Source organism: Macrosteles quadrilineatus, unplaced genomic scaffold (assembly GCF_028750875.1).
Source record: "Macrosteles quadrilineatus isolate MER2022 unplaced genomic scaffold, UCM_ALF_1.0 Scaffold_9__3_contigs__length_116548681, whole genome shotgun sequence".
NCBI lineage: Eukaryota > Metazoa > Arthropoda > Insecta > Hemiptera > Cicadellidae > Macrosteles > Macrosteles quadrilineatus.
In genome coordinates this window covers 63,750,782-63,776,899 of record NW_026542602.1, presented here as the reverse complement: position 1 = coordinate 63,776,899, position 26,118 = coordinate 63,750,782, and the positions used below count along the sequence as shown (strand labels likewise).

The following is a 26,118-nucleotide window of genomic DNA, read 5'->3' as shown; positions in this document are numbered from 1 at the left end:
CATGATAAAGGTTGTTGACAAACTTATGGGAGAAAGTATGTGTCAGAATGCTGATACCGTTTATTTAGTTTAATCATTGGATATAACATATGGACCAACAAGATCCGGGTGACATTTAATTGCGAAGCATTAGTTTTGGCTTGAAACTGTCAGATACTGTATTTGCGAAGGAATAGTTTTGTCAGCATATCTGAAGGTATGCAAACCAACTGCTGTGCTTTATATAAGAAGGTTTTAACTGACTATGATAAGATCCCCCGTGCGTAGAACGGGCACACAGCTAGTATCAAATATTCATGTAGAAATATCTGCTCTTATCGTGTCTAATAAAATCCAAACATAGAAACATTGCCTAAAATGGTACCCATCTTGACAAATTATTTGCACCTGCTTATATTACGGACTTTGGCGCACTGGGTTGGTAACATTATTGAAAATAACACGACATTTTGGCTGTAAAATATGGTACAAAGAGAAAATACTATTTTAGCAGCTACTGTCATGACAGAAAGGTCATATTCCTTTTAAACTAGACCTCATATTCCTTTATAAGATACGTTGATTTACAATATGTAAACGTCAATATATACGCAACAGCCAATTTACAGTATTTTTTCTTTTTGGAAATGTCCCATTGCTATGTCATTTGCATTATTTGTTGCCAATGAAGCCGCAAGACCATATAAACTAGGAGGTCCCTAACAGTTTAAGAATAAAAGCCAACTTCACTTCAAGTATTCCACTACACCTATCATTCCGTAGATAGATTATATTGACAACTTTATGTTATTGATAAGGCTGAGACAACTAACTGACATCCCCCATGTCAAGGAATTCCAGCTTTAACAGTAACCCCACAATAAATTTCTCATAACTATGCTAGAGGGTTCATTCATTGGCACAGAAGTACGATATGAACTGACGCGACGTGACGAAGGAAAAATCAAACTTACACTGTAACGGACATACCTCCCTTTGAAGTTAGAACATTTCTTCCCAAAAAATATTTTCATTTCAAATCAAATCATATTACACTGATGAAATCACAGAAGTGTTTAACTACAAAAGACCCACCAATACGATTTTAATACTATTTAAAGGTTCTTCCAAAGGAAGAGATATCATATAACATACTAATAATAACTCCGATGAGTCAAATGACGTACGGTATGGGAAATATTTTAATCATTGAATGATCAACCAAATTTGGAAACTAACGCAATTAAAATCATTATTGTTTTCACACTTACTACCCTTTAAACAATGCTAAATGCTCAAAATATGTATATTTCACCCAATTGATCGCAGTTAGATGAATTAACGTAAGCCTTGAAAGTAACCGTCGATTTCGACGGGTTTCCCCTAGTTCATATATATTACTAGCAGAGTACCCGTCCTTCGTACGGGGTTGGAATATAAGTATAAAATGTTTATTGCAGTTATACTCAAGCTTTGCGTTTGCAATAAGGGAGGACACAGTTTGATAAAATTTGCTTTTTTAAATTTACAGTATTCTATTGTATTACACATCTACCATAGCCATAATGTTCTACCACTTCACCTAAACAATAGAGACAAATAAATTATCAACAACTCGCAAAATATCACAAATTATTCATGAAATGAAAAACATAAACATAACTGTAAACAATCCTACTTTGACAGTTCTCATTGCGAATCACAGTTTTTTGTTGCTACTTAGTTCAAATTAGCTGTTTTCATAAATGCAAAAAAATATAGTGCTGCACCCTGTTGGTAAATCTTATAACTTTTTAATGCTTTTCCATATCATAGAACCAACTTTTTTTAGTTGAAACAGCTGATTAAATTCTTTAATTCCCTTTAAATATGAATACTCATAAGGTTAACATGGGGAATTACAGAGCCACTGGGGCGGAGCCCGAAAGGATTTTTGAGATAAGAATATGCCTATATGTTAATCGGGAATGTAAGCTATCATCATGCCAAATTTTAGCCCAATCCGTCCAGTGGTTTATGCGTGATTGAACTTCAAACAAACAAACAAACAAACAAACATACAAACTTTCACATTTATAATATTAGTACTATGGAAATTTCAACAGCTTGGCCTTGCCAAGTTTAAAAAAAAAAACTTGTCGATGAGGTTCAATTGATGCATAAGCTAACAAACAAAATGTTTAAAATTAATTTTTTTTTCTAGAATAAAGATTCCACCATATAATTCTATGGCGGTTTGTGGCAAGGCACCAGTAGGAAAAAATGGACAGACTGAATGCTATGTCAAAATTATTATTTCAGCCAAAATTTGCCATATTTCTTTAGCTTCTCTGTAAATCACTAATTTCACAAATATTTGTAAAATTTCCACTAAAATAAATTTCAATTTATCAGTCATAGACATCCTTTTAGTGACTCCATCAATTGTGTGGGTGTTAAATTTATCAAAAGTCACAGTTAACTTAAATGTTAATTATAATTGCTACAGAAGAGAAGTATTGTCAGAGCTAAAAGAAAAACTTCCTGTTTGTTTCATCTTCAATAATCTTTGTTCCAGACTGAAATTGCGAAACGCCTCAACGCCATCATAGCTCAAGTATTACCCTTCCTAGCCCAAGAGGTATGTAGTTTGACTACTTAAATGTATGTAATTTGTTTGTAGGATGGACATACGTCCCACCTCATTGTCAAGTTAATCTCAATCTCAATCCTAAAGTAAAAGTCATACCTGTATTATTACTTACAGTCCAAATTTTAATGGTTATTGTGTGTTATTGAATAAAAAGGCATTGTCGACAATCACCGGTAATATGTCAGCGATATATTCCTACCTATTAACTATAGACAAAAACAATTAAATATAGACTGTCAGCCGTGCAGCGGTTACAATGGTTACCATAGGTTCTGGCGCACACCCCTGGAAGCGCCGTGTAGTTACGTAGTGGGTAGGCCGTAACTACATGGCACTCCCAGCGGTGTGTGCCAGAACCTATGGTAACCGCAGCACAGCTGACGGTCTATATTTAGTTCTTTTCGTCTATGCTTTAACATAGGCTCTGAAGGGTGAATATGTTTTATCATATTTGAACATCAAATTGATATTGTATATGTATATTCTATCTTTTTAAACCTATTGAAAACACTATAAAAATAGTAATGTTTAGCATAAATCTTGTTAACATTATTAGTATGGTCGAAATGTTTAAACATAAAAGTTGTATTTATTTCAATGTTAAGCAATGGCGTGAATTCCTGTCATCAGCACTCAACGTGTTAAATGGTTTTTAAGTTGAGTTTGCTTTAAGCTTGGTACTATTTTAAAGGGCTACATAGTAAACAAGTCTAATTTTAAGATGTTGAGAATTGGTTTGTGTTTGTTGCAGCACCAACAGCAGGTGGCAACAGCCGTGGAGCGAGCCAAGCAAGTCACCATGACAGAACTGAACGCCATCATAGGGGTACGTACTATACTGTACTACTAGCAAGTAAATACACACACTACGAGATATACAGGATGTCTTGAATGTGCTTAGAGACAAGACTGTTCCAAAACTGAATAGCCAATTTACAAATTTTCAATTTTTTACCGGATTTGCGACATTTTCTGCATATGTCCTGTACAGGATGTTCAACATAACCAACTTTCCTAATTAGAAAAGACACTTACATATAGCACCCCCCCCCCTTTATATTAGGGTAGGTGAGTGTTTAGCTCAACAAAACCATAAGTGTGCAATTCTATCGAAAGGAAGTAGTAGTTTTTTGATGGTTTGAAATTGGACCCAGCTGTTCTTGATCATTGGGTTTTAATAAACAGTCCTGGCTAAATCAGCTGTTTATCACTGTATGTTTATGTTTGTGTATCAGCTGTTTATCTGATCTTAGTCATTAAAAGTACACAATTCTGCACATCTCACATCATTCTGTTTTGAAATCTACATACTATGGAGGTTAAGATCATGAGAAATTTGTCTTATAGGTTTAATTTTTGTATACAGTATACATAGATGTATACAGTAGTTAAATATTTAACATTCAAGTAGACAAGGCTGTAAACATTGGTAGCTAAGTGTAAGATCAAACACTTTTTAGAAAAGTGGATTTAACAAGTGGATTTAAGTTTTCAGTTTTCTAAATTTTTATTACCTTTTGTTACTTTAAAATATTGTGCGAGGAATTGATCATTGGGTACTTTATTTGTTAAACAAGGTGCACAAAAACAAGGCTATCGTTAATTTTAAATGTATTCAGTTAATTCTCAACAGTATCAACTTCATAACCACAGCCAAATGAGTTTTTAGTAAACATCTGTACGATTTTGGAATGTACAACTCACACCACTCTAGAACTCTGAGGTCCTGTATAGCTTTGCATTATGGGCATATCAAAATGTAATTGGGGGAACCTTAATGTTACTACAATAAACAATGTAGGAGATGATTGTATGCGTAAAATATTATCAGCGAGTCGTAGAAATGTTCAGTTTTAAGCAGTTGTGTGTTGTTCCAGCAACAGCAGCAACAGGGTCTACAGCAACTTTTGGTGAGTTTTCATTTTTTCATCATTTTATCTGTTCAATTTACCAATGCATTAGACATACTCTTGTTTGGGTAGGTCAATACTGCCCTATTCCTTAAAAAACCTTAAACCATTTGCAGTTAACTCAAGAAAGAATTAACTTGTGATTTCTGGATGTTTGAAACACACATTTTGTGTTCAAAATAAGTATACACTCATCGTTGAGAAATGAGAGATGAAAAAGCTTTTCATTTGTATTTTCAGTGTAGTATATTTGAATGATTTGAATAAAAAAAAAACAATTAATTAATAGTATCTTTTTATTGACTATTCGAGTAGAAGTAATTAAAATTTGAACCAGGGTTAATGTGGTTTGATTCACTATTAGCAACCCCTTAATTTTTTTATTTCATTGAACTAAATAATTATTAGTGCACAGACAATAATTCCAAGTAGATAATATTTTCAGTTGTATTGACTTTAGTATTTTTCAAAAAACCTTGATTTTACCAATAGCCGATGCATGCTTGCATGAAAGATAGCTTTTAAGTGTACCTGAGCATTTAAAAATAAAAATATAATATTACAGTAGGACCTCGATATCTCGACTCTGAAAGCGGTATGATTCGAGGTTTTGAGTTTTTTTAACCCTTTGAGTGCCAACGTCCGGGGAACCGGACGTTTTTAAAACGAGCCAAAAGTGCCGACGTCCGGCCGACCGGACGTTTTTAGAACGAGCCAAAAGTGCCAACGTCCGGCTGACCGGACGTTTCGTAATGATCGAACAGTTGTCATAACAACCGAATGGATACTCGGATTCTTTTAACCCATATATTAACATTGAGTCGAAAGTTACTAGATGCGATACATCGATTTTCGTTGGTCAAAATATCGAAAATTCAATTTTTACGAAATTTTAACCTAAAAATCGCCAGATCGCGCTCGGCATTTTTAGCGCGACCTTCGGGAAAAATCATCGGCATTTTTTGAGCGTTACTTTTATTTCTCGCCTGGCACTCTAAGGGTTAAGTAAGCGAGGTTCAAGTTATGAATGTGCTGAAATGAAAATTTTGAGATACCGAGGTGTTGGATTCTGCCAGTGATGTTACGTCACGGCCTTTTTAACTCGACTTATACACGCAAAGCCTTTATAAATGAAGCTCAAGCTTTTCATTCGTTCTGAAGGATAACAAAATAAAATACAATTTATCATGCATACAAACGGCATAGCAACATCTTCTCTTGCAAAATCGATCCTGAAGGAATGTTTTTATCCCGACGCTGTTTTAACCACGTTAAAACACATTCATCCATGTGCTTAAACTCACAATTCCTACCATCTTTTCTTTTTGATTATTGCACCTTCAGCCTCATATTTTCCTCGGTTTTTCAAATTTGTCAAATGTTAGTTGGAATTCTAAATTCTAAATTCCCTGGTGATTTCACATTTTTTTCCACACATCGTCAACTGCCTTAATTTCTCTTCTATTTTTGTTGTGTTTATACGTTATACTCTTACGCTTAACTGACAACATATTGTCTGATGCTTACAAAATAATCTCAATAACTGGCAGCCATAACCAAATAAATAATGAGAGATTTATTTTCATTTCTCAAAAGGAATCAAATCACAGCTGACTTGCACTATGGTAAATCTTCTAGCTGTTGATGCATATCGTATAAACATCGACTTATAAAGGTATGAAAAATTATAAAGAATAAAAAAAATTGAGAAATCAAGGTTCAAGTTATTGAGGTTCTACTGTATAGAGTTCTTTTGAACAATTACTAGTTTCTATCTAGCCACTTTTCTAAAATATAGTTACAATGCAATAGTTTAGGCTATTGTTGAGATAATTGGTTAATTTCCTAGTTAAACTCTTCATAGTGCCAATACGAGGGCGGTTTTTTAAGTAAGCGCTTATTTTGTTTATAAATCCGTAGTTTGCTTGTTTGCTGTGGTAAAAAAATGTATCTCTGACCTTTTCTCGTAGGCCTACATGGTGGAAGATTCGATATTTTACAAAAATTGAAGAAGACTCAGTGAAGCGAACATGCCATCTTCAGAGTTGCAAATGGTGCCGTTTTGATCATCAATGATGTCAGTAAGGGGCGAAGAGCTTTGTTGCGGCGACGTATTTATACCCAAAAACGGCCCCCAATAAACCGCCCTCGTATTGTACAATGCAATATCTCACATTCAATCAAGTCTCTTCTTACCAAACACAATAACCACCGCATGTGTCCGTTGGTGTTTCAAATTCTGTCAAAAGACACATTGTAAGAAATGAGTAGTGTAGAGTTGGTGTCGGTGGTGGTGTACACTTGGTAGTCTGTTGAGTAGTACCTTGTTTCTCAGCAACAGATCCATGCACAGCAGATGCCGGCTGGTCTACCCATGGGTCCTCATCCCCCCGCGTCACTACTGGGCTTCCCCACCAACCCCCCGCCTCACCCACTCCTCAAGGCAGCGGACCTGCATGCTCCCAGAGAGCCTGTCGACCTCAAAGGACCTTCTACATTGTCTGATGACAGACTGGTATGTTTGATATTTTGAATTTTCTACTGTTAATTTTGGTGTGTAATCGTTAAGTTATGTAGCTATAGTAATTTGCATCAATACATTAGTTCACGACTATGCCAGTGCAGGATTACCGTACTGAAAATGAACAAAATACAGAGCATTGTCTACAAGTAGTCTTTATATTGTAAGGATACAGGAAATTACAATAAAATATACAGCCTGGCTTATAATACACATCAGTCAACTTTTGTGTGCTTTATTAAGATTTTTATGTCTGCTATGTTCGACCCACCTCAGCTAATCTCCTAACTCTCCCTGGAACTCTTATATGTTTAAAGCACCCCTTAGCAAGATGTTAATTAGGCCTATATAATGTGCCAAATGTCATCACTAAAAAAATCTCCCTTTTAGCCTTTTTACAGCTAAATAAGATAATGAGCTTATCTTGGGTAGTTTAAGCCTTATCTCTTTTAGGAAATGGTTCAAATTATTTAATACAATAAAATTTTTGTTTTTAGACTTGACCTCGAATCAACCTTTTTTTTCTGAAACTGGCTAGTAAGATAGATCAAGTAACAAAACACTGTCGATTTCTTCAAATAGAGCTCTGAGTCATCTATCTTACAGTTTTTCCTGTTTGTGTTTGACAGAGGAGTTCCGTATCTCCCGGGGAGAAGTATCGCCCAAGGTCACCGGTCGATCCTGAAGTGAAGAGGCGGAAACATGAGAAAATCCAACCACACGTAAGTAAAGATCTCTTAGATCAATAGTATTAGCTGTTGTACAATTCAAATTACGAAATCTTCACAAATAGTTTTATTATTTAATTCTTTATTTTAACAATCGAATAAAATGCAATATGGCGTGTCAAAATTGTGCTTTTTCCAAAATGATCACATTATAGAGAATTTCAAAGAATCAAATATTTTTAGAATTTCATGTAACAGCTTGGAATTGAATAAATTGATTTTAAAGTAAGGAGTCCCGGCGACAAAACCCCACTACAAAATATTAAAAATTATAGATATTAAATAAAACCTTCCCATAGTTGTGTTTTGCAAAATAATTTAATCGTAGAAAATTATTAAGATTCAAAACTATTTTGAAATAAAATAAAGCTACCCCTTACAACTAGTAAAATTGAGTAGGTTATTGTTGTGTTATTGTCAAGTCTATTTTTTCTCAAAATTTAACGTTTTTCCCCATAATAGATGGTTTGATCAATGTACTAAAGAATGAAAAAAATGTCCCGAGATGTAATAATATTTTGAAGCGCTGCTCACTCTTCCTGTTGACAGTTTTAAATCACCGAAAGCCTGTCAGTCGCGGAAGCTTGTCACTCATAAACAACCAGAAACAAAGAGATCACGACCGAACATTACGAATGTTCCAACGTTCGTGCAGGCAAGTTCCAACAAGGGGGCACATTTCCTCTTGCTGAACGAAATAAACAAAGATCATCAATATCGTATTCACAATTTCCATTCTGTCGAAATGGAATCAGTCTATTTCCTGGTGAGAATGGGTCGTAATGTCTGACGTGAGGAGGAAACGTGAATGTGCTTCGTAGCTGAAATGAAACATACTGTTACCATTTCTTGGATTCAATTATTTGTTTTTCAGAAACATAAAAATGACGTTTGTCTCTCAAAAGTAAAAAAAAGCTTCGGTTCAAAAAGTAATGATTTGTTCTAGCAGTTTTTAGGTTCAAATACAATTGTTAGTAGAATTTATTTAGAAATAATTAAAAAAAATAAAATAACTAACTTACATAACTCTAAACTACTAAAGAAATAGAATTATATAAATACTACTAAAGAAAACAAATAAATAATGAATTGATAAATAATGCTTCATAGAATTAAATACCAAACCATTGAGGAAAAAAATAGTAAAGCAAAGTAGACTGGGCATTATTGCTAATAATCGGAAGGTATCTGATTTGAACCTGAGATAAGTAGGTTGCTTTTTGATTGTCTAAAACTCAACCCAGCTGTTGTCTTTTGATCATTGGGATTTTAATTATTGGTCCAGACCAAAGAAACTGCTGGTAGGTACTCTGTAACAAAGATATACACAAAGCATCTATACACAAAGATACTTCACTGAACATTCCATCGTTGACTGACTAAACTTAAAATTTACAAAAACCTTTGTGTTAACTGTTCTATAAATATTTTTTTAAGTAGGCTACACCAAACTAAAAGTTCAAATGATTGTAAACTATCATTGTATCAAAAACTGTTTACTCGTAGTATTTCACTCTATGACCGACCTTCATTCATTGTTATGATCTTTACAAATTAAAAATTGGCTACTGGCTGCAGCTTGTCCATTCATTGATAATTACTCTGATATTTGAAAATAAATTGTACTAGGTACTCTTCTCTCATATCCAGATTAAAATATGCAACAACGTGTCATTGACCTCAAAGGATGAATAATTCTTTCATGTTATGAACATTTTTAAGTCGAAAATACCTCTTGTGTAAAAACAAATTTTATGATTAATTTCTGAAACAACCAAAAAGATAATTTTTGCCACCAACAAAATATTGTTGGATACCAAAATTGGTATCCTTTGTTCCCATGATTAGTTTATGTGGTCCATTAAAGTGCCATCAAAAGTGTCGATTGTGATCCATCAATATTTCAGTTGTCATTAATAATTCCGATTCAATTACGATATGGATAGTTCCGCACAACGAATGTCATCAGTACTTGCGATGATTAGTCTGGCAAAATCAACTGGCCACTGTAAATAATTTCTACTTTTACTATTTAAAAAGTTATTAAAAATAATTTCGGTAGAATTTTTCGGGTGAAAATTTTGTTTATAATTTCCTGTGTTTCTAAACTGTTTCTAAACTGTAACAACTCGATTCTTGGTGGATGAATAGTATAATGAAAGATGAATGGTTATTATTGAAATTAAATATTAATTAAATAATAATTAATAATAAATAAATGAACAATTAATATATTTTAATTTTACTTTGCATATTCATAGTTTCACCTTCGTTTTGGCAAGGTGTTTGTAGCAAGTTTCTTCATTACTTCTGTTAGAGTTTAGTAAAGTTAAAGACTTTATTGTAATGAAACAAATCAAACTAAAGAGGAAATCTCCTTGGAACTTGTTTGTATAAGCTGGCCTATAAACCATCAGTAATAATATGTTTTTAAATGTCCAACTTATGTGAGAATCTCTGATGATGTAGTGGGTTACTGAGTGGTTAGGGACCTAGTAAACTAAAATTAAACATCCAATCGTAAGATACATTATAAGTAAGTTAACATAATTTCTAGACCCTGATAAAATCAACGGAATAAACTCGGAAGAGATCTTTATAAATCCGTGGGTGGAAAGTTCACTTTAAGATTTATCGAAGCATTACCGTTGCTTATTAATAAGAGCCGGAGTGGTGGTGATTTCAGCGAGCAATGAATATAACAACTCAATTAGCGTTTTATCGGGAAGGGGAGACATGGGGTAGGGGTGAAATCTCCCCTCGAGTGGTGGTAAACTGCCCAATGTCACATCGGGCTTTTACATCCATTTCCTCCTCCCCACTAAACGTCTACTTGAGGGCTGATGTAAAATATTTTTTGTTTGGTTTAAATTTGAGAGACTAGTAAAAATATTAATTTCTGTAAAAAATGTTACGGGTAGGTTTACAGTTTTTAAATAGATTCTTACTTAACATTATCCGTGTTGGTGCTATTGTATGGTAAAATTTAAAGACCTGTGTTCATGTTTTGTAGAAGATATCCTGTTCATTTAGAATCCTTTTCATCGTGAGAACCTTTAAAAGATAAAGCCGTTAATTTTGTCTTGTAAAAAATGCTAGATTGAGCAGAAAATCTTGTGGTTAAACCTTACATATAGGAACAAACCTGACGGATTCTGTTTCATAAATCCTCTAATTTTTTGATACTGGTTAGTAGTAGCCAGGATAAAAGGAAAAAAAACATTGACTTTAGTTTAAATAGTTGTACCTTTGGTTTTACTTAAACACGTAAAACTCAGTGTTTAAAAAAAAAATCCGAATTGTATATGCATATTAAATTAAATGAATGATTTATTTTCCATAAAAACTACAAAGTTCATGACAATTGTCAAAGGAAAAACAATCAAGATGGCTCTGGCATTAAAACTAAAATAACTAAAATTCTAAACCAAAGTACTATTCTTGTTTGTAAAGACAGGCCTGGGTGTGTTATAGGGTTTGTTTTGTTACAAAATGTTCAAATGATTCAAAACATGTTGTTTGGTGTTGTTAGTTTGAAAAAAGGTAAATTGTACACATTTAAGTGTATTGAAAATACTCAGATAGAAAAAGTTGTTTTTTACAACCATTTTAAATACTTTGTGTTTAAACAGTAGAAACTTTAATTTGATGGAGAATATTCTGTCTTACTATAAACCCACGTATTTCATTTTTCGTCATTTTGATTTTAAATGTTTTATTACTTTTTATGTTCTTATTTAAACCTTAAACCTTAGGATAGAAAATTCTAATTTCAAGACTCTCTGCCTCAATTTCCATGAACACTTGATTTTATTTGTATTACTTTTTACACTCAGCTCGTTAAGATTGCAGAAATTTAGTCCAAAATGGTTCTAATTTGAAGTACAGTATTAATGATTCCATTAATCATGAGCAATGATGATGATTAATGATGAGCATTAATGATTGAAGCAACCCAGAATGTAAGTGACATTGCAAGAAAGAGAAGAAGTTTATAAATTTTAATTTGATCAGTTGTCACAATTTTGTTCTACAATAGAAACGATTTTCCGACTTATTCATTCACCATAAGACGGAATTAATCTAAAAGTAAACATCAAAACAAGTGTTTTGCCTCAATGTCATTAAATCCTATCCAAAGATGACTGCAACTCATTACGACAGTTGTAAGTTCGTAAGTTCTCCGAGGGCTGTGAATGTTTCCCAAGTTTGGCGTAGAGTGGGAGAAGGTGTCAGATCAATAATCCTGTTATTGCATGGCTCGGTTGCAATTGCGTGTCTCTGTCTCTGTCTGTCAAGATGGCATTGGGGAAAGAGTTTCTAAATAAAACCTTTTGTGTTGCCAACACTAACTTTCTAGTGCTTGGAAGTTTGGTTCCTTTTGGCCTTGTTTGTACAAAAAGACTATAAATGATTTTTAGTATAAACTATTGGACAAAATATTTTGTTGTTAAATTATATAGTTTTATGGCATTAAATCATTAAAAGTGTGTGAATAATTTTTATTTTTTTGCTTTGTCAGTTTGTTATTTGTCACACGTTACCGATGTTTTTAAACTGCAAGTAGACTTCTCATCGTTTCATGTTTTGATGTCTGTTTCATGTTCGTTTACCCCTGAATGTACTAATAAATGTCGACTTAAGGATTTTCTCTTACTTTATGGAAATAATCGGTGTACAGAAAACAGTGTAGACTCTACTCTCAGGATACTAAATGATCGGTAAATGAAGCAATGGGATATTTTTAAAATTAGGTTTAAACAGTTTTTAAACTGATGACATCAAAGGTAAAACGAAAATATAAAATTTCTTTGCTAAAACCAAACAGAAACATAATGAAATGTGACAAATTGAAAACAAATCTTGTAATCAGATATTTTAAATTGAAATACACTTCACAATAAGGCATATTATAGCCAGCAAGAGATTTAACAATCATGATGCTATTGTTTATCTGGAAGAAAATAAAAATAAATTTGTCTATTATCTATAGCCATTATAAAACCATTACTTTGGATCAGTAATAATCCATCTTTATTATTAGGCGAGACTAAACTAAAAAATGTTTATATTATTTCAAATTAATTTGAGGGTGTCTTGTACAGTTCCCCCCTCTTTATTAAAGTCCCCCCTCTTTATATTTGGTAGGGCTAACTTAAAAGTTTACATAAATTTAGATTTTTTATATGAATAACACTTCTTTAAACAAACCGAATCGCTTATCAACGGAATATTACCATTTTAATATTAGGTATATGTATAAAGATGTTTTTAATCATTCAGTGCTTTATAAAGTTTTTATTTGAATCCATAGATTCACTTAAATTATGACAAATCACCACTTATCATCACAAAATAAAACAAATCATCCATCAACTAGTAAAACATAACCACCAACATTAACGAACACTGATACAGTTTACAGAAATGAATTTCATTCAAGGATTCCTAATTTGGAATATTAGATGATTAAAACGATGCAGAATGTGCAAAGCAGCGTGGAGGAGTGGAGGGGGGACATGAGGTTTGTATAATTTAGGCGAAGGACAAAGCAGAGAGGTGATTAGAGTCGGATAACTCGGCCTTTGTACTTGTGCTTGTATGAGTCGAGTTGCTGTCATTGTGTCCTCCCTTGTTTGTCCATTGTGAAAATATTCGGTCCATGTACTCTGGACATTGATAGAACATTTGAGTATACTCAATCCTGAACCAGAAGACTGCTTGCTGTATAGGTCCAGTGTGCATCTCATGTGGAGGCCAATCTGTAACATATCTAGGTTGGAGGACCACCTAATTTTAACTGGTAAAAGCTATAGTGGAAGTTGGCATAATGGGTTGAACTCTTTGTTAGTTGCACTTAAAATCGTTATTTGTTACTTTTTGCTTTTCTATATTGATAGTGTCCATCAGTAGGAAAAAAGAATTTGGTGTGGAATGAAAATGTTACAAAATATAAATAAGTTATTTCTATTTGTCTTCTTACATTACCGGTAGTTCAATTAGTTGTAAGATTGCCAAAGTTGAAAAGTGTCAAATGAAATAATAAACTGAATTTTTGAACTCCGAAACTCCTTCCGTGGTTGAATCGGACTGATTTGAAAGCACTAACACTGATAACCAGTTTTATTTGAATTTAATCAACAAAATACTTTTTGGTTAGATGTTTTTCTTTTTTTTGTCCTAGGACGCTAGGCACGAGCCCGGAATTGTTTTTCAAATTACTTCAGGCAAGACCTAGGGGTTGCGGAATCATCACATGGATAAAATCCATTGGTGATTTGGCGGGATTTGAACCCAGGACCTCTGGAACCTAAGTCCAGGGCTCTAACCACTAGACCAGCTCGCTGTCCCCTGATGTGGTTAGATGTTAGGTCTACTGAAGATACACAAATCTAACATTTTTGAGCAAGTGGTACTTTTTGCCTTCCAAATAAACGAAAATTGCTAAAATGTCCATATAACTTAACCATAAATTTTTACTTTAATAAAATTAATGTCTATACAAGTTTAAATATTTATAACTAAAAAAAAATGCCAAACACGCCTGCTAACCATCCTTCCAGTTTTTATCTCCAATTTTAATAACCACTAATATAAATTCACAGTAGAGGAAGTTTTTTTCATTTCTGCTTTGGCAGTGTTGCCGTCTTTTGTTAGCTGGCAGGATTTGATTGAAGCGCACGGAGCAGCAATGTGAGATGGTAATACATTCACCTCTCCGAGAGAGATGAGAGAGACAGTCAGACGTTGTGACAACTCCCCCCCACTCTCCCCCCAAGTGGACATATTGATCATCCCTCGTTTTTTATCCTAAATACCTAATAATTGATTCAGCTGAAAAATTTATGTTTAAGTAGTTGAATTGGGTATTGGGAATACATTTGATATTTGATTTGACAGGTGTATTTTGTTGGAAATTGGGCGGAAAATATCTAAAATCTTAAAAGTAAATGCGTAATAAGTTAGAATCGTTTTAGTTAAGATTGGATTTGTACCACAAAAAACACACCTGGGCAATGGTGTTAAATGCTCAGCAAAAACTTACCAAATCCTGGTTTTATTGTAAAAAAATTCAGATTTTTAAAAATAACAATAAAATATCAAGTAGTGTTCAAACAAATATCTTAATGTATGTTGAATAAATCTAACAAACAAGTTTAGCGAAGATTTAGGAAGGTTTACCTAGTTTATTCCGAAGTAATACTCAGCAGCTTAGATTTTGCTCCTCTTAATGGAAACAACTATAAGTTTTAAGGTAGATAAAATATAGTGAAGGTACTTTTAATTCGGAAAAAAAGTATATGTACTTTGCAATTTTGAACCTGCCGGAAGGTAGATTTTTACGCAATAATATTAATGTTAACAGGGTTCGGCCCCTTCCCTTACATTAAGTGTATTAAATGTGATTGCAAATAAACCTTACAATATAGCACTCAAAGTAAGATCCAATTAATTAGAAAAATTAATTTTTGATATGATAACGTTTGAATTGAACACAATAATAACAATTATCTCTTACTCAAGTTTCAATTGCCGACTCTCTAATAACTTATTCGGGACCAGGGACTCAACAGAGCGTATTTTTATTTAAGTATGAACTAAAGATGTGTTTTCAAGATGCCTTGTATGCTTTGTTACCAAGACCAGCTGTTTTTGTAACAAAACAGCTGAGAACAGTTTCGAACCACAAATGGAATTAGGGCCTTATTGACTATTGGATACTGAAGTTGTATCAATAGTCGCTATTGCATTAAAACCACTTCACCCAGCTTTTCTGTTTGATAGAAAGTTTCTTTGACACCATATTCCCAGATAGATAGTTACTATTTCTATATATTATTTAAATTACTTATACCGCACTGTAACATTTTACAATGATTGATTATACACAGTATGTAAGTTAGTGTATAGTCAATGACAGTATCCATCTTTTTGCTTTAGCCCCCATAATTCCTATAATAAACCTATCTACTAACTATTTAATTCAATTATCATGTATATACAAAAAGGCTTTTATGAGAAAACTTTGCATATTCTCTTGACACTGAAACCATATTGATTATCCTTGCAGTTAGTAGTAATTACGACAACCATCCTATCTGTAGCTGAAGCAAAGATACAGCCTTAGCCAAGTGATTCCCACTTAAAGAGCCTATTGATCTCCCCCTCCCCCTCCACCGTTATCTCCCCCCCTGTACTGCCACAACTGATGAGTTGTACCTGTAATATATGACACAGTCCCATTGTATATACGCGACAGCCTGTCTATCTGTTGTAATATATCGTCCTCCGCTGATATTTATTTTATCTTTCCGTTTGAAATGTATGGGTCATCGGACAAATTTTATCGCTTATCATACTTTGACACTTTTCTCATTTATCTTTTAGGCAAATTTATGGTGGCTGATCTGATTTTGTACAGTTTGTTTTACGTTTAATATTGTTGGGTTAGTAATGGTTATTATAAAAAAATTAAGGTTTAAAGAATTACTCAGTGTTTGATAAAGTAGAGGAGATATTATAGTGTATAAGCATTGACTATTGGATACTGAAGTAGACATCCCATCTATAAGGAAACAGCTGTAGCAATTTTTTTTTTTTATTAAAAAAGAACATAGTTATGTGAGCCAGTCACAGAATGCGCTAGGGTCTAAAATTCTGTTTTCTACCCTATTTATTATTGCTGAACAAGTTGATGGGTCATAACAGTTCCTATACACCATAATTCATTCCATTAGTTCGACTTTGTTAAAAAGTCTGTGTATTCAACATAAATTAGTGATTTAGATCAGTGCAATCTTGTCTGTGGCTCACATAAACTTCGACAATTTTGATTAAAAAACTGCCAACAACTTTTACATGGGAATAGAATGTCTTTCTATAGTGTAAAGTAATAAATAAGCTTAAAAGCACCCTACACTACAACTACTGACAGGACCTAAGGTTATGTAATATTGTTAATAGCTGACGTAAGAGGATGATGGGTCTTAAAGGGGTCTCTTAAATTTGTTACAATTTTACACTTATTTTACACCCATTTAATGACAAATGACAATTCTTCATTGCACATAACATCTGTTAAAATTATTACAAACGTAATACACAGACAGGTACATTGTCAAGGTTTCTAATAAATAAGGAATTCTAAATATATAAAAAACCTAAGATTTAGCCAGTAAGTTACCCCTACAAAAGCTACAGCATGGTGGAACTGTTTATGTTAGGAGAGGTTGATGAGAGATTGGGTGTCTGTTACCAGGAGTCGTTGAAAAATTCCTCAAGAGTTTAACATGCTTTTTCTACTAAAACTGTTTTGATTTTGTCTGTAAATTTTGCTAAGTTTAATTGCTTTAAGGAGATTGGAATTTTATTGTAAATTTTTAACCCCATATAGAGAGGACTTGTTTCAATAACTTGTCTTTAAAATTGTTATTTAACATTTAACTTTATTTTTCCTAAAATGATTTTGTTTGTGCTCGACTCATCCTGTTTGCGTTCATGTCGTCTGCGTAGTGTGAGAAGCACTAACGGATGATCATTCCCATTCCGTCTGTAAGTGGACATATTGATCCCTCCCTCCCTCTCTCAGTATTCAGCCAGGTGATGAGTTTTCTACTGTTTTATGTGGCCGGTTTTTCTGCTGCGCCACACCTTTTTATTGTTGCCTAAAGCAGGTCGTTTCATTGTCCCATGTTATTTATTGTTCCTCTCTCCAAACCAGGGCTCTATTATACTTTTTGTCATGGATTTGTCAGACAAGTTTGCAACTCATTTAAAAAATGTTTATGACAAAAAAAGAATTTGTTTCACATTTGAGTTTTTTTCAATAAAATATTTTGGATGTTAATCAATCAATTGGACACTGTATTTTATGACAACAACCTTACAGTTATGACAACAAGGCAATACAGTAGAAAGTAAATCAAAACTGAAAAATCCCTTGTTTAAAAGATTATAGAGTAAGACACAATGATAGCAATTTCCAAGCGCTCTGTCATATATCTTTTATTATCTTTTTAATTAATAACTAACTAAGCTTTTTTATTTTCTTTTTAGTTGTTCGCTGCAGAATGTTGATCAAAGAAAGGATATTTGTTAAATTTTGAAACTCTGATAGTTACATTAATTACACTAACTTTTAATTACATGGATTTTTGTTTCATTTTCTAAACTTAATTAATTAGTTTAGATCCAACCGGTAAACTATTTAAAACTAGAACAGATTAATGGTTAAACACATTAGTCCAGATGTAATGGTTATTGGATTAATGGTTTAATATTAAATCAAGTAACGCAATGTTCATTGATGGAATAGTCTAAATATTTTGTATTTCAGACACCAACACCCTACTTTATTAGTACCGATGCAGTCATATTATATTCGGTCCTTTTCTCTAAAACCTCAATCTTCCTTTTTGAAGGGAGGTCAAGACTCTTTAATTTTGTATTTGGCGACGAGCTTATTTTTAACAACTCAAATTTAAACAGCATTTGTAATATTTATACAGTATCAGAAATCGTTTTTGTTAAATCTTTTAATTTTTATTCTCTACTTGTTTGTGCTTAGAAGTTATTTAAGACACTATTGAATTTGTATTGTATTACTGTATGTATGTTATAAGACTATTCTTTAAAATTCAATTGAGTCAAAATGAAGCAATTAATAAAAAAAAAAACTTGGAGTACCTATTTCAAAATAAAAAGCAATGAAGTTTGAAATTAACACATTCAACAATAACGTGTTAATGGAGATTTGATCAATTGATGGTCATTTGTACACATACATCACACTTTATTATATCAAACAGTTATTTCAATATTGTAAGAAACTGCGCTGTTCACTTAACTGAACAGTTAAGAAGAGTATTCAGTAAAACTCATATTTATGTACATAAAAACGTTCAACTTATAACATCAATATTGGATAGTATAATTTAATTCCAAAAATAAATAATTGCAGCCAGTAACTAACTACCTGTGTGGCGTTATGGTTGGACGGGCGAAATTAACGATGGTTTGTTGTAATGATGACAATAATTGTGACAAAGCCACAGGCTCACATATGATCTGGTCAAACTGTTGAATAAATCGACTCCGTTCAGTCAAGTTATCGTCTACAGCTGGCCACTGTCCCTCACTAGCACCTGCCGGGCTCAAACTGTACGGTGTAAAATATTGTCACCAGTCAAACTTGATAGTTGTGTTGGCCAACCTGTTAGTGTTAAATGTTTGGTCTGTGGTTCTATAATATGTTATGTTGTCAATATAATTGATAACTGTTACTTTGAAGGTGTGAATTGTGTTTTTAATTTGGCATACTATTCCATTTAACCTCAGATAACCAAAACCATACAAATATGTATATTTTTCATACCAGAGCAAAAGTCGACAGACAGTTGCACATGCTAATAAACCATAAAAACTGAATAGTTTAGACTGATAATGATTTCATAAGCATAGAATTGATGGAAAAAGTATTAATCATAATAAAGACAGACAGAAGTAAAATAGACTCATATTTGAGCCAAACTTATTATTTTTAAATATAAAATAACTATTTGAAAAATCAAATATTTTAATTTTGAAAGTATGCACACATTAATTAAAGTCATCTAGAGTAGAGCAAACTAATATTTAAAGCAGTTCAAATTACCAAATGGAAAAAAAATATAGCTGAAGAACATCATTTGAACATTTAGTTTTACACAAAACGTCATTAGAGCAGCGTAGTGGTGACGAGTGTCCTTGTGGTAGATGATGAGTAACCGAGCAAACGAAACCGAGGGAAGAGAGCAGAGTGCTCGCGAGCAAGCGCTGATAATGAGAGCTCTGGAACAATGAGAACCCATTAAATGAGCAATGGTGTTGTGATCATACAAGCCTTGCTGATGTCTTCCTCTCTGCGAATCTTTTCCGATCTGCAATCCCACGTAATGTAGAGGATAAAGTGTGCTGTTGAAAATGAGCACTGTAAAATGTATTTAATGATGAGTATTTTTGTGTAAAACTCTTGTCTACACTTTTCTCTTTTTTTTTTTGAGGGATTAATGAGTGTATTATTTTTAATTGATGGTTGGATTAGATGTATGATTGAAAATAAAAAAGAAACAAGTCCAATAAGTAAAGCAAGTGGTTTTTATTTAATTTTTAATTGGTTTGATTTATTCATTTATTTTTTTAATTATACTAAAATATATGGATGGTGTTTAATTTTAGTACAAATGCATTTTTTCCAATATTTAATTTTTTTGTGATTTTCCGACCAAAAAAGCTTTTTAATAAATTGCTAGATCACCGATTGATTATATTTATGAATTATTCCTTATTAAAAGCGCTTATAAAATCAAAGTCAATACTCATTATATAATGTAAATCAATTTTTAGAGTGTTTTTCCGACCTATCAATGTTGGCATGTCCGACTTGCATGTACAGGTGTACAGGTTTGATTCCTCACATATTCGTTTGTATCCAAGCAGTTTGAGTTAGAACCTCTGAAAAGAATTTGAGTTGATTCAACCCAACTATATAGTGAGCTCATAGTAGTTGGTGGGTGTTTACCACTGGTGTAGAGACTAAAATAAAACAAACAAAAAACTACAATGCAGAATCTATAAATAGCATCAATATTTCAGTACATTGTCCACCCCTCTATGGTGGGGAGGGAGGATAAGCATACTTAACTATGTCCCTGTTGGACTATTACCACTTGGATAGGGAAGTCGCGTCGCCACCGATTCATTAATTACTACAGCCGTGATGGTTTTGTCCCACCCTTCGTTAGGTCTTGCAGTAGCCTTGCCTGCAGGACCCTCCGTTCCTCTTAACCGCTCTTCAGCTCGAGTAGTTTTTCATCTGGTGTCACCTCGTCGAGCGCTGCTCACATAATGAACTGCACACTCATCAACTGTTGAAATGTGATATTACTTCTCTATGGTTATTGTTTTAAAAAAATTAATTGATATGATACATGTTTAAAGAGAGTATTGCATTATTTTGTTAGTAATATAATGATATTGTGACAATAGGGACAAAATTTCAAGAATTAATACTATACTCTCCTTAAATTTTGTGTGCTTTCCCCACCCCACACTCATCTCCAAACATCAAATTCCATTATTTTTTATAAATATATATACAATTACTGAATAAATAAACCATTTAGTTTGTTATCTGGTAGGAAATGTTTCAATGTGTTATGAATGAAGAACTAATGATGAGTTAATGTTCCAGGATAGCGATGGGGACAAGAGTGACCAGGAGTTGGTAGTCGATGTGGCTAACGAGGTAAAAAATCAAATCCTTGGTAAATACTAGTTAGTCGATTAACTGTGGTTGTTGCAGCTAGCATTTTTGCAATTATTAATGCAGAAATACACACATAAGGGAACCTATGTGCGAATTGTGCATTTAAGACGATTCAAAACTTGTTCCTGAGGCAAAACTATAAGTATATTTTACCTTTCAAAGATTACGCCTGTTTTAAACTAAGGATTAGCCCAGTGCCGGATTTAGGGTACTTGCGGCCCTAGGCCAAATTACTTGAGCGGCCCTCCCCCTGTGGTGAAAATTCCTTGCGATCGCGGAAGTAATAGTGACTATCTCCTATACATCAAGGGGACATCATCATCGACACCCGTGATCCTGGATGAAATCGTGGACATCTCTCCTAAACCAAGTCAAAGCCATCATAACTATGATGGCTTAGTGATCATAACTATCCGGGACCGCAGTAAAATCGTGAACATCTCCCGCGGGCCGCAATCACGGGGACATCATCATCGAAACTTGTGATCGCGGCAAAGTCGTGTTAAAAACCTCTCCCGTGTACTGCGATCATGAGGACTTCATCATTGTCACCCGCGGCCGTGCCGAAATCGTAAACATCCTCCTCGGTAAGCCACCACGGGGACATCCACATTGACACCCCCAGCCGCGGCGAAATCGTTAACAACTCCCGTGGGCCGCAATCACGGGGACATCATCATCAACACTCGCAGCCGCGGTGAAATCATGAACATCTGCCGCGAGCCGCAATCACGTGAACATCATCATCAACACTTGCGATCGCGGCAAATTCGTGTTAAAAAAATCTCCCGTGGACTGCGATCTTGAGGACTTCATCATTGTCACCCGCGGCCGTGCCGAAATCGTAAACATCCTCCTCGGTAAGCCACCACGGGGACATCCACATTGACACCCCCAGCCGCGGCGAAATCGTTAACAACTCCCGTGGGCCGCAATCACGGGGACATCATCATCAACACTCGCAGCCGCGGTGAAATCATGAACATCTGCCGCGAGCCGCAATCACGTGAACATCATCATCAACACTTGCGATCGCGGCAAATTCGTGTTAAAAAAATCTCCCGTGGACTGCGATCTTGAGGACTTCATCATTGTCACCCGCGGCCGTGCCGAAATCATAAACATCCTCCTCGGTAAGCCACCACGGGGACATCCACATTGACACCCCCAGCCGCGGCGAAATCGTTAACATCTCCCGTGGGCCGCAATCACGGGGATGCATTGTCAACAATGGCGGCCGTGGTGAAATCATGAACATCTACCGCGGACCGCAATGACGGGGACATCATCATCGACACTTGTGACCGCGGCGATATCGTGAAAATCTCCCGCAAACGGGCCGCAATCACGGGGACATCATCATTGACAACTCGATACAGCATCTAATTCGTGAACGTCACCCGCGGCCGCGGCTAAATCATGAACGTCTCCCGCGGGCCACAATCACGGGACAATCACAGGCACCCGAGGCCGCGGCAAAATCGTGAACATCTCCCTCGGTCCACGGAGACATCATTATGGTCACCTGTGATCGCGGTAAACTGGTGGTTTAAAATAAATTATTTTTTAAAAATTGTATCTAAAAAAATGTTTTTCCCAATCCTCTGCGGCCCCCTCTTGCTTGCGGCCCTAGGCCGCGGCCTAATCGGCCTAGTGGTAAATCCGGCACTGGATTAGCCGTTCAAATACAATTCACATTTAAAACCGTTACGGATAGAATGTTGGTCAGAAGCACTCTAACTTAGAAAGCATCTTAAGAAAACAAACACAAAGAGGTTAAGCCATGAGGAAATTACATTTTAATTGCCATTCTTACCTCTACTAGATCATAAGCTTAAAAATGACACCTTAATCGTAAAAATAGCTTAGTAGGGCGGGTGAAAAAGGGATGTTAAAAAACCCCTTATTAACATATCGATTGTAATAAAAAATCCTATTTTCCTATCCATCCTCGAACGATGTTTGCCTTAAACCATAATGTTGAACCGTTAGTCAACTAAGAACATTTGTTATTGGTAAATACGTAGGTGGAAAAAAGGGTATTAATTGGGTTTGGCACACCTACCCCCTACTTTGTTGGGCATCAAAAAATATTTTAAAATGTACATTTAATTAAAGTCAAAATTATGATCGGATTATGTTAATTCATTAAAATTATTATTTCAGAAAAATATTTGTAAATGGTTTAGTATAACAACGTTGTTAAAAAGGTACTGTTTAGCTATGTGTTACGGTATAATTTCTCCCTTTATATTTGGAGTTTCTTTGTACAATCGTATGCAAAACTGCACCACATTTTATTTTAAGGGGTTATGTTTTTTTAGGGTGCGGAGGTAGTTTCTATGGTGCGTTCAATGTATCCGACTTTTAATCATGTTAAACGAAGATTTTTTATTATTATTGAACTTGTTTATTTTAGTATTTTATCAGATTACAAAGTAGGCCTAGTCACTATTTCTTTGAATTACCTACTACATGTATTTGTTGTATGCCGTTTACTTCTTTGGAAACTATAATTTTTGCTTATGCCTACAGACTATAAATCAGATTTCTCAACTTTTTTTGGCGTACCACTTCACGATTTTGAAGCTATTTATGACATAGCATTTGTCACTATATCACCTCAATGTATGGACGTCTGTGTCCGCAGGAGGCAGGGTCGCCGCAGCACAACGGAGACAGTTTGTCTAGTGATGTGAGAGAGAACGGCTCGAGTGGAGGAGCGGCCGCGGGTGTCAAGATAGAGAGGCCGACCAGCCGCAGCGGTTCCTGCTCGTCCAACCGATCCACTCCGTCCCTCAAAAGTAAAGATGTAAGATGGCTCTAATTTGTGTTCTAGCCTAGTAATTAACTGTGTCACCCACATTTTGGCGAAATTTTAACGAGTTTCAAATCAAGGGAAGTTTTCCTTTTGTACAATAAACAAGTTTATGCTCTACCCTACTCTAAACCTAACACATTAACTACAACAGCAAATCAACAGTTGAATAGTATACAAAACAAAATTTCTGTAACTTAATATAATCAATATTTAATCTACACTCAGTAGATTCTGTGTATAAACTAAAACTACTTCTGTGAAGCAAGATTTTAATCGCTCTTTATATAGGGTGCGGCAAAAAAACCGATCTTTTTTCTGCAGAGCACTGTTTAGCGACAGGTCGTCCGAGAGTGGTGGGAGTATGCTCGTTGGAAAGCCTACACAATGCCATCTTTTGTAGTCATAGAGCAGTGGTTGCCTGAGCTAGTGCATATGTTATGGAGTCGTTTTTCTAAAATAGTGAATTCATTCTTGCTACTCAGCGGCAGTTTCATGCATTTTTTCAGTTAAGGCGACATGGAGAAGTTCCACTCCGTATCACAATAATGCGGTGGGTTACTTACATTAGAACAACGGCGTCTGCGTTGAGAAGGAAGCTGACAGGCCTTCCAAAGTCAGATCGGACGCCAGACAACAAACATTCGATAGAGTTTGTGCTGCTGTGGAAAACAGTCCTCGTAGGCCAGCCCGAAAACAAGCGCCTGCCTTGAACATGTCTGACCGCTCAGTTAAACAAATTTTGAGGTTAATTTTCATCCCTATGGATTAGAATAATAATCTGTATAATTTGGTAATCATCCATTCAGATAATCACGACGGAACCTCTCTTTGTCGACCTAATTGAATAAAAGCACGGAACTGCCGCTGACTTGCAATGACTAAATCATAACTTTTTAAAAACAACTCGATAACAACCGAACGTAGCTCATCCGACTACTGCTCTACAAAAAATTGCATTGTATAAGCTTTCCAACTAGCCTACTCCCACCACCCTCAGACGACCTGTTGCTCAACAGTGCGCTGCAGAAAATGGATCAGTTTTTTTTGCCCCACCCTGTATTTTGTATTCCAACGGGTTTATTATTTAAGTAAATGTGCAACTAGATTGAAGCCCAGAAGAATTAAACATTCAGTACAGTACTTTTCTGAGCTGCCAAAGGAACTTACTTTATGCTTTATTTAAATAGCATAGTGCATAAAATTTGGCTAATAGTCGTTTGCTCTCCAATAGGCAGTGCTCTCCTCTCTTTTGGAAAAAAATATTGGCATAAATAGGTACTAAGTGCATTAAGCAATTAAGTGCATTAAGCAGTGCTAATAAGCAGTTACGGCACCTCATTATTTACAATTCGAGCACTGCCAAAAGGTATAGGAGATAAGGAATTTAGGACTTCGGTGAATTTACAACCAATGGGCATGGATTGTTAATGTTATTTAGCAAATAACTTAATTTATCTAAAAAAATCAAATGGTGTAAAATTTTTCAACAATTTCTGAAACTTGGGTAAGTAAGCCAAAAATTGAAATCATTTGAGTTTTTAATGATGGTAATAATTTTAACATTGCTGTTCTGTTCAGTGTTCCAATTTCTTTGATAGCTTAGTGGGATTTTTGTTTTAAAAAATGTTTTCATATTTTTGGTATTAGTATGTTTGAAATGCTGTCTTTATTTTCCTTGCTGGACTGAAGAATGTTAACATTTTTGTTTGATTTAAGTGTTGGGCCTTTGTTTGTCCACCAATTTACAAAACCAATTTAAAAATGCAGTTTTTTTTACTTATGGCTGTCTTGGCAAGAAAAGAAAATTTTCTAAAATTGAAATCAAAGCAAACGCCAAAAAGGTAATAACTTTTATCCTTAATAGGCAAAAATGGTTTGCACGATTGAAGATTACCTTTGTTTCATCATACAAAAAAAGTTTGTAACATATTAAGTGCAATAAGTTTGAGCGATATTTTGGAATAGATTATTTTTGTATGGAAGAATACCAATAAAAGATTATATATCAGTACTGTGGTTACTTGATGGTATTACCTTATTGAAATAGTATTTACGGTTAAAATCTTGATAATGCTTTATATTAGTAAAATCTATGATCTTAAAAAACTGAAAATCTAAAAGTTACTAAAATATACACTTAACTAATTTGGTAATCAGTCTTTCTATGGTATACTTGTACCAGAAAAATGTATAACTCCTTTTTATACTACTTGAATTTAAA

The 26,118-nt window shown here is 34.5% G+C and overlaps 1 protein-coding gene across 4 annotated transcripts in view; it reads left to right on the top strand.

Annotated features, from left to right (window-relative positions):
- LOC129002962 (protein groucho) overlaps positions 1–26,118 on the top strand; it is a 64,321-nt gene that overhangs the window by 32,103 nt on the left and 6,100 nt on the right. The window contains exons 5-11 of one of the 4 annotated variants that reach the window (XM_054431109.1): positions 2,537–2,599; positions 3,363–3,437; positions 4,495–4,521; positions 6,863–7,036; positions 7,672–7,764; positions 21,002–21,055; positions 23,727–23,888. In XM_054431109.1, coding sequence (XP_054287084.1) covers positions 2,537–2,599; positions 3,363–3,437; positions 4,495–4,521; positions 6,863–7,036; positions 7,672–7,764; positions 21,002–21,055; positions 23,727–23,888 — 648 coding nt within the window. Of the gene's footprint in view, positions 1–2,536; positions 2,600–3,362; positions 3,438–4,488; positions 4,522–6,856; positions 7,037–7,671; positions 7,765–21,001; positions 21,056–23,726; positions 23,889–26,118 lie in introns of all 4 variants that reach the window. The other 3 variants (XM_054431108.1, XM_054431107.1, XM_054431106.1) reach the window with 3 other exon arrangements.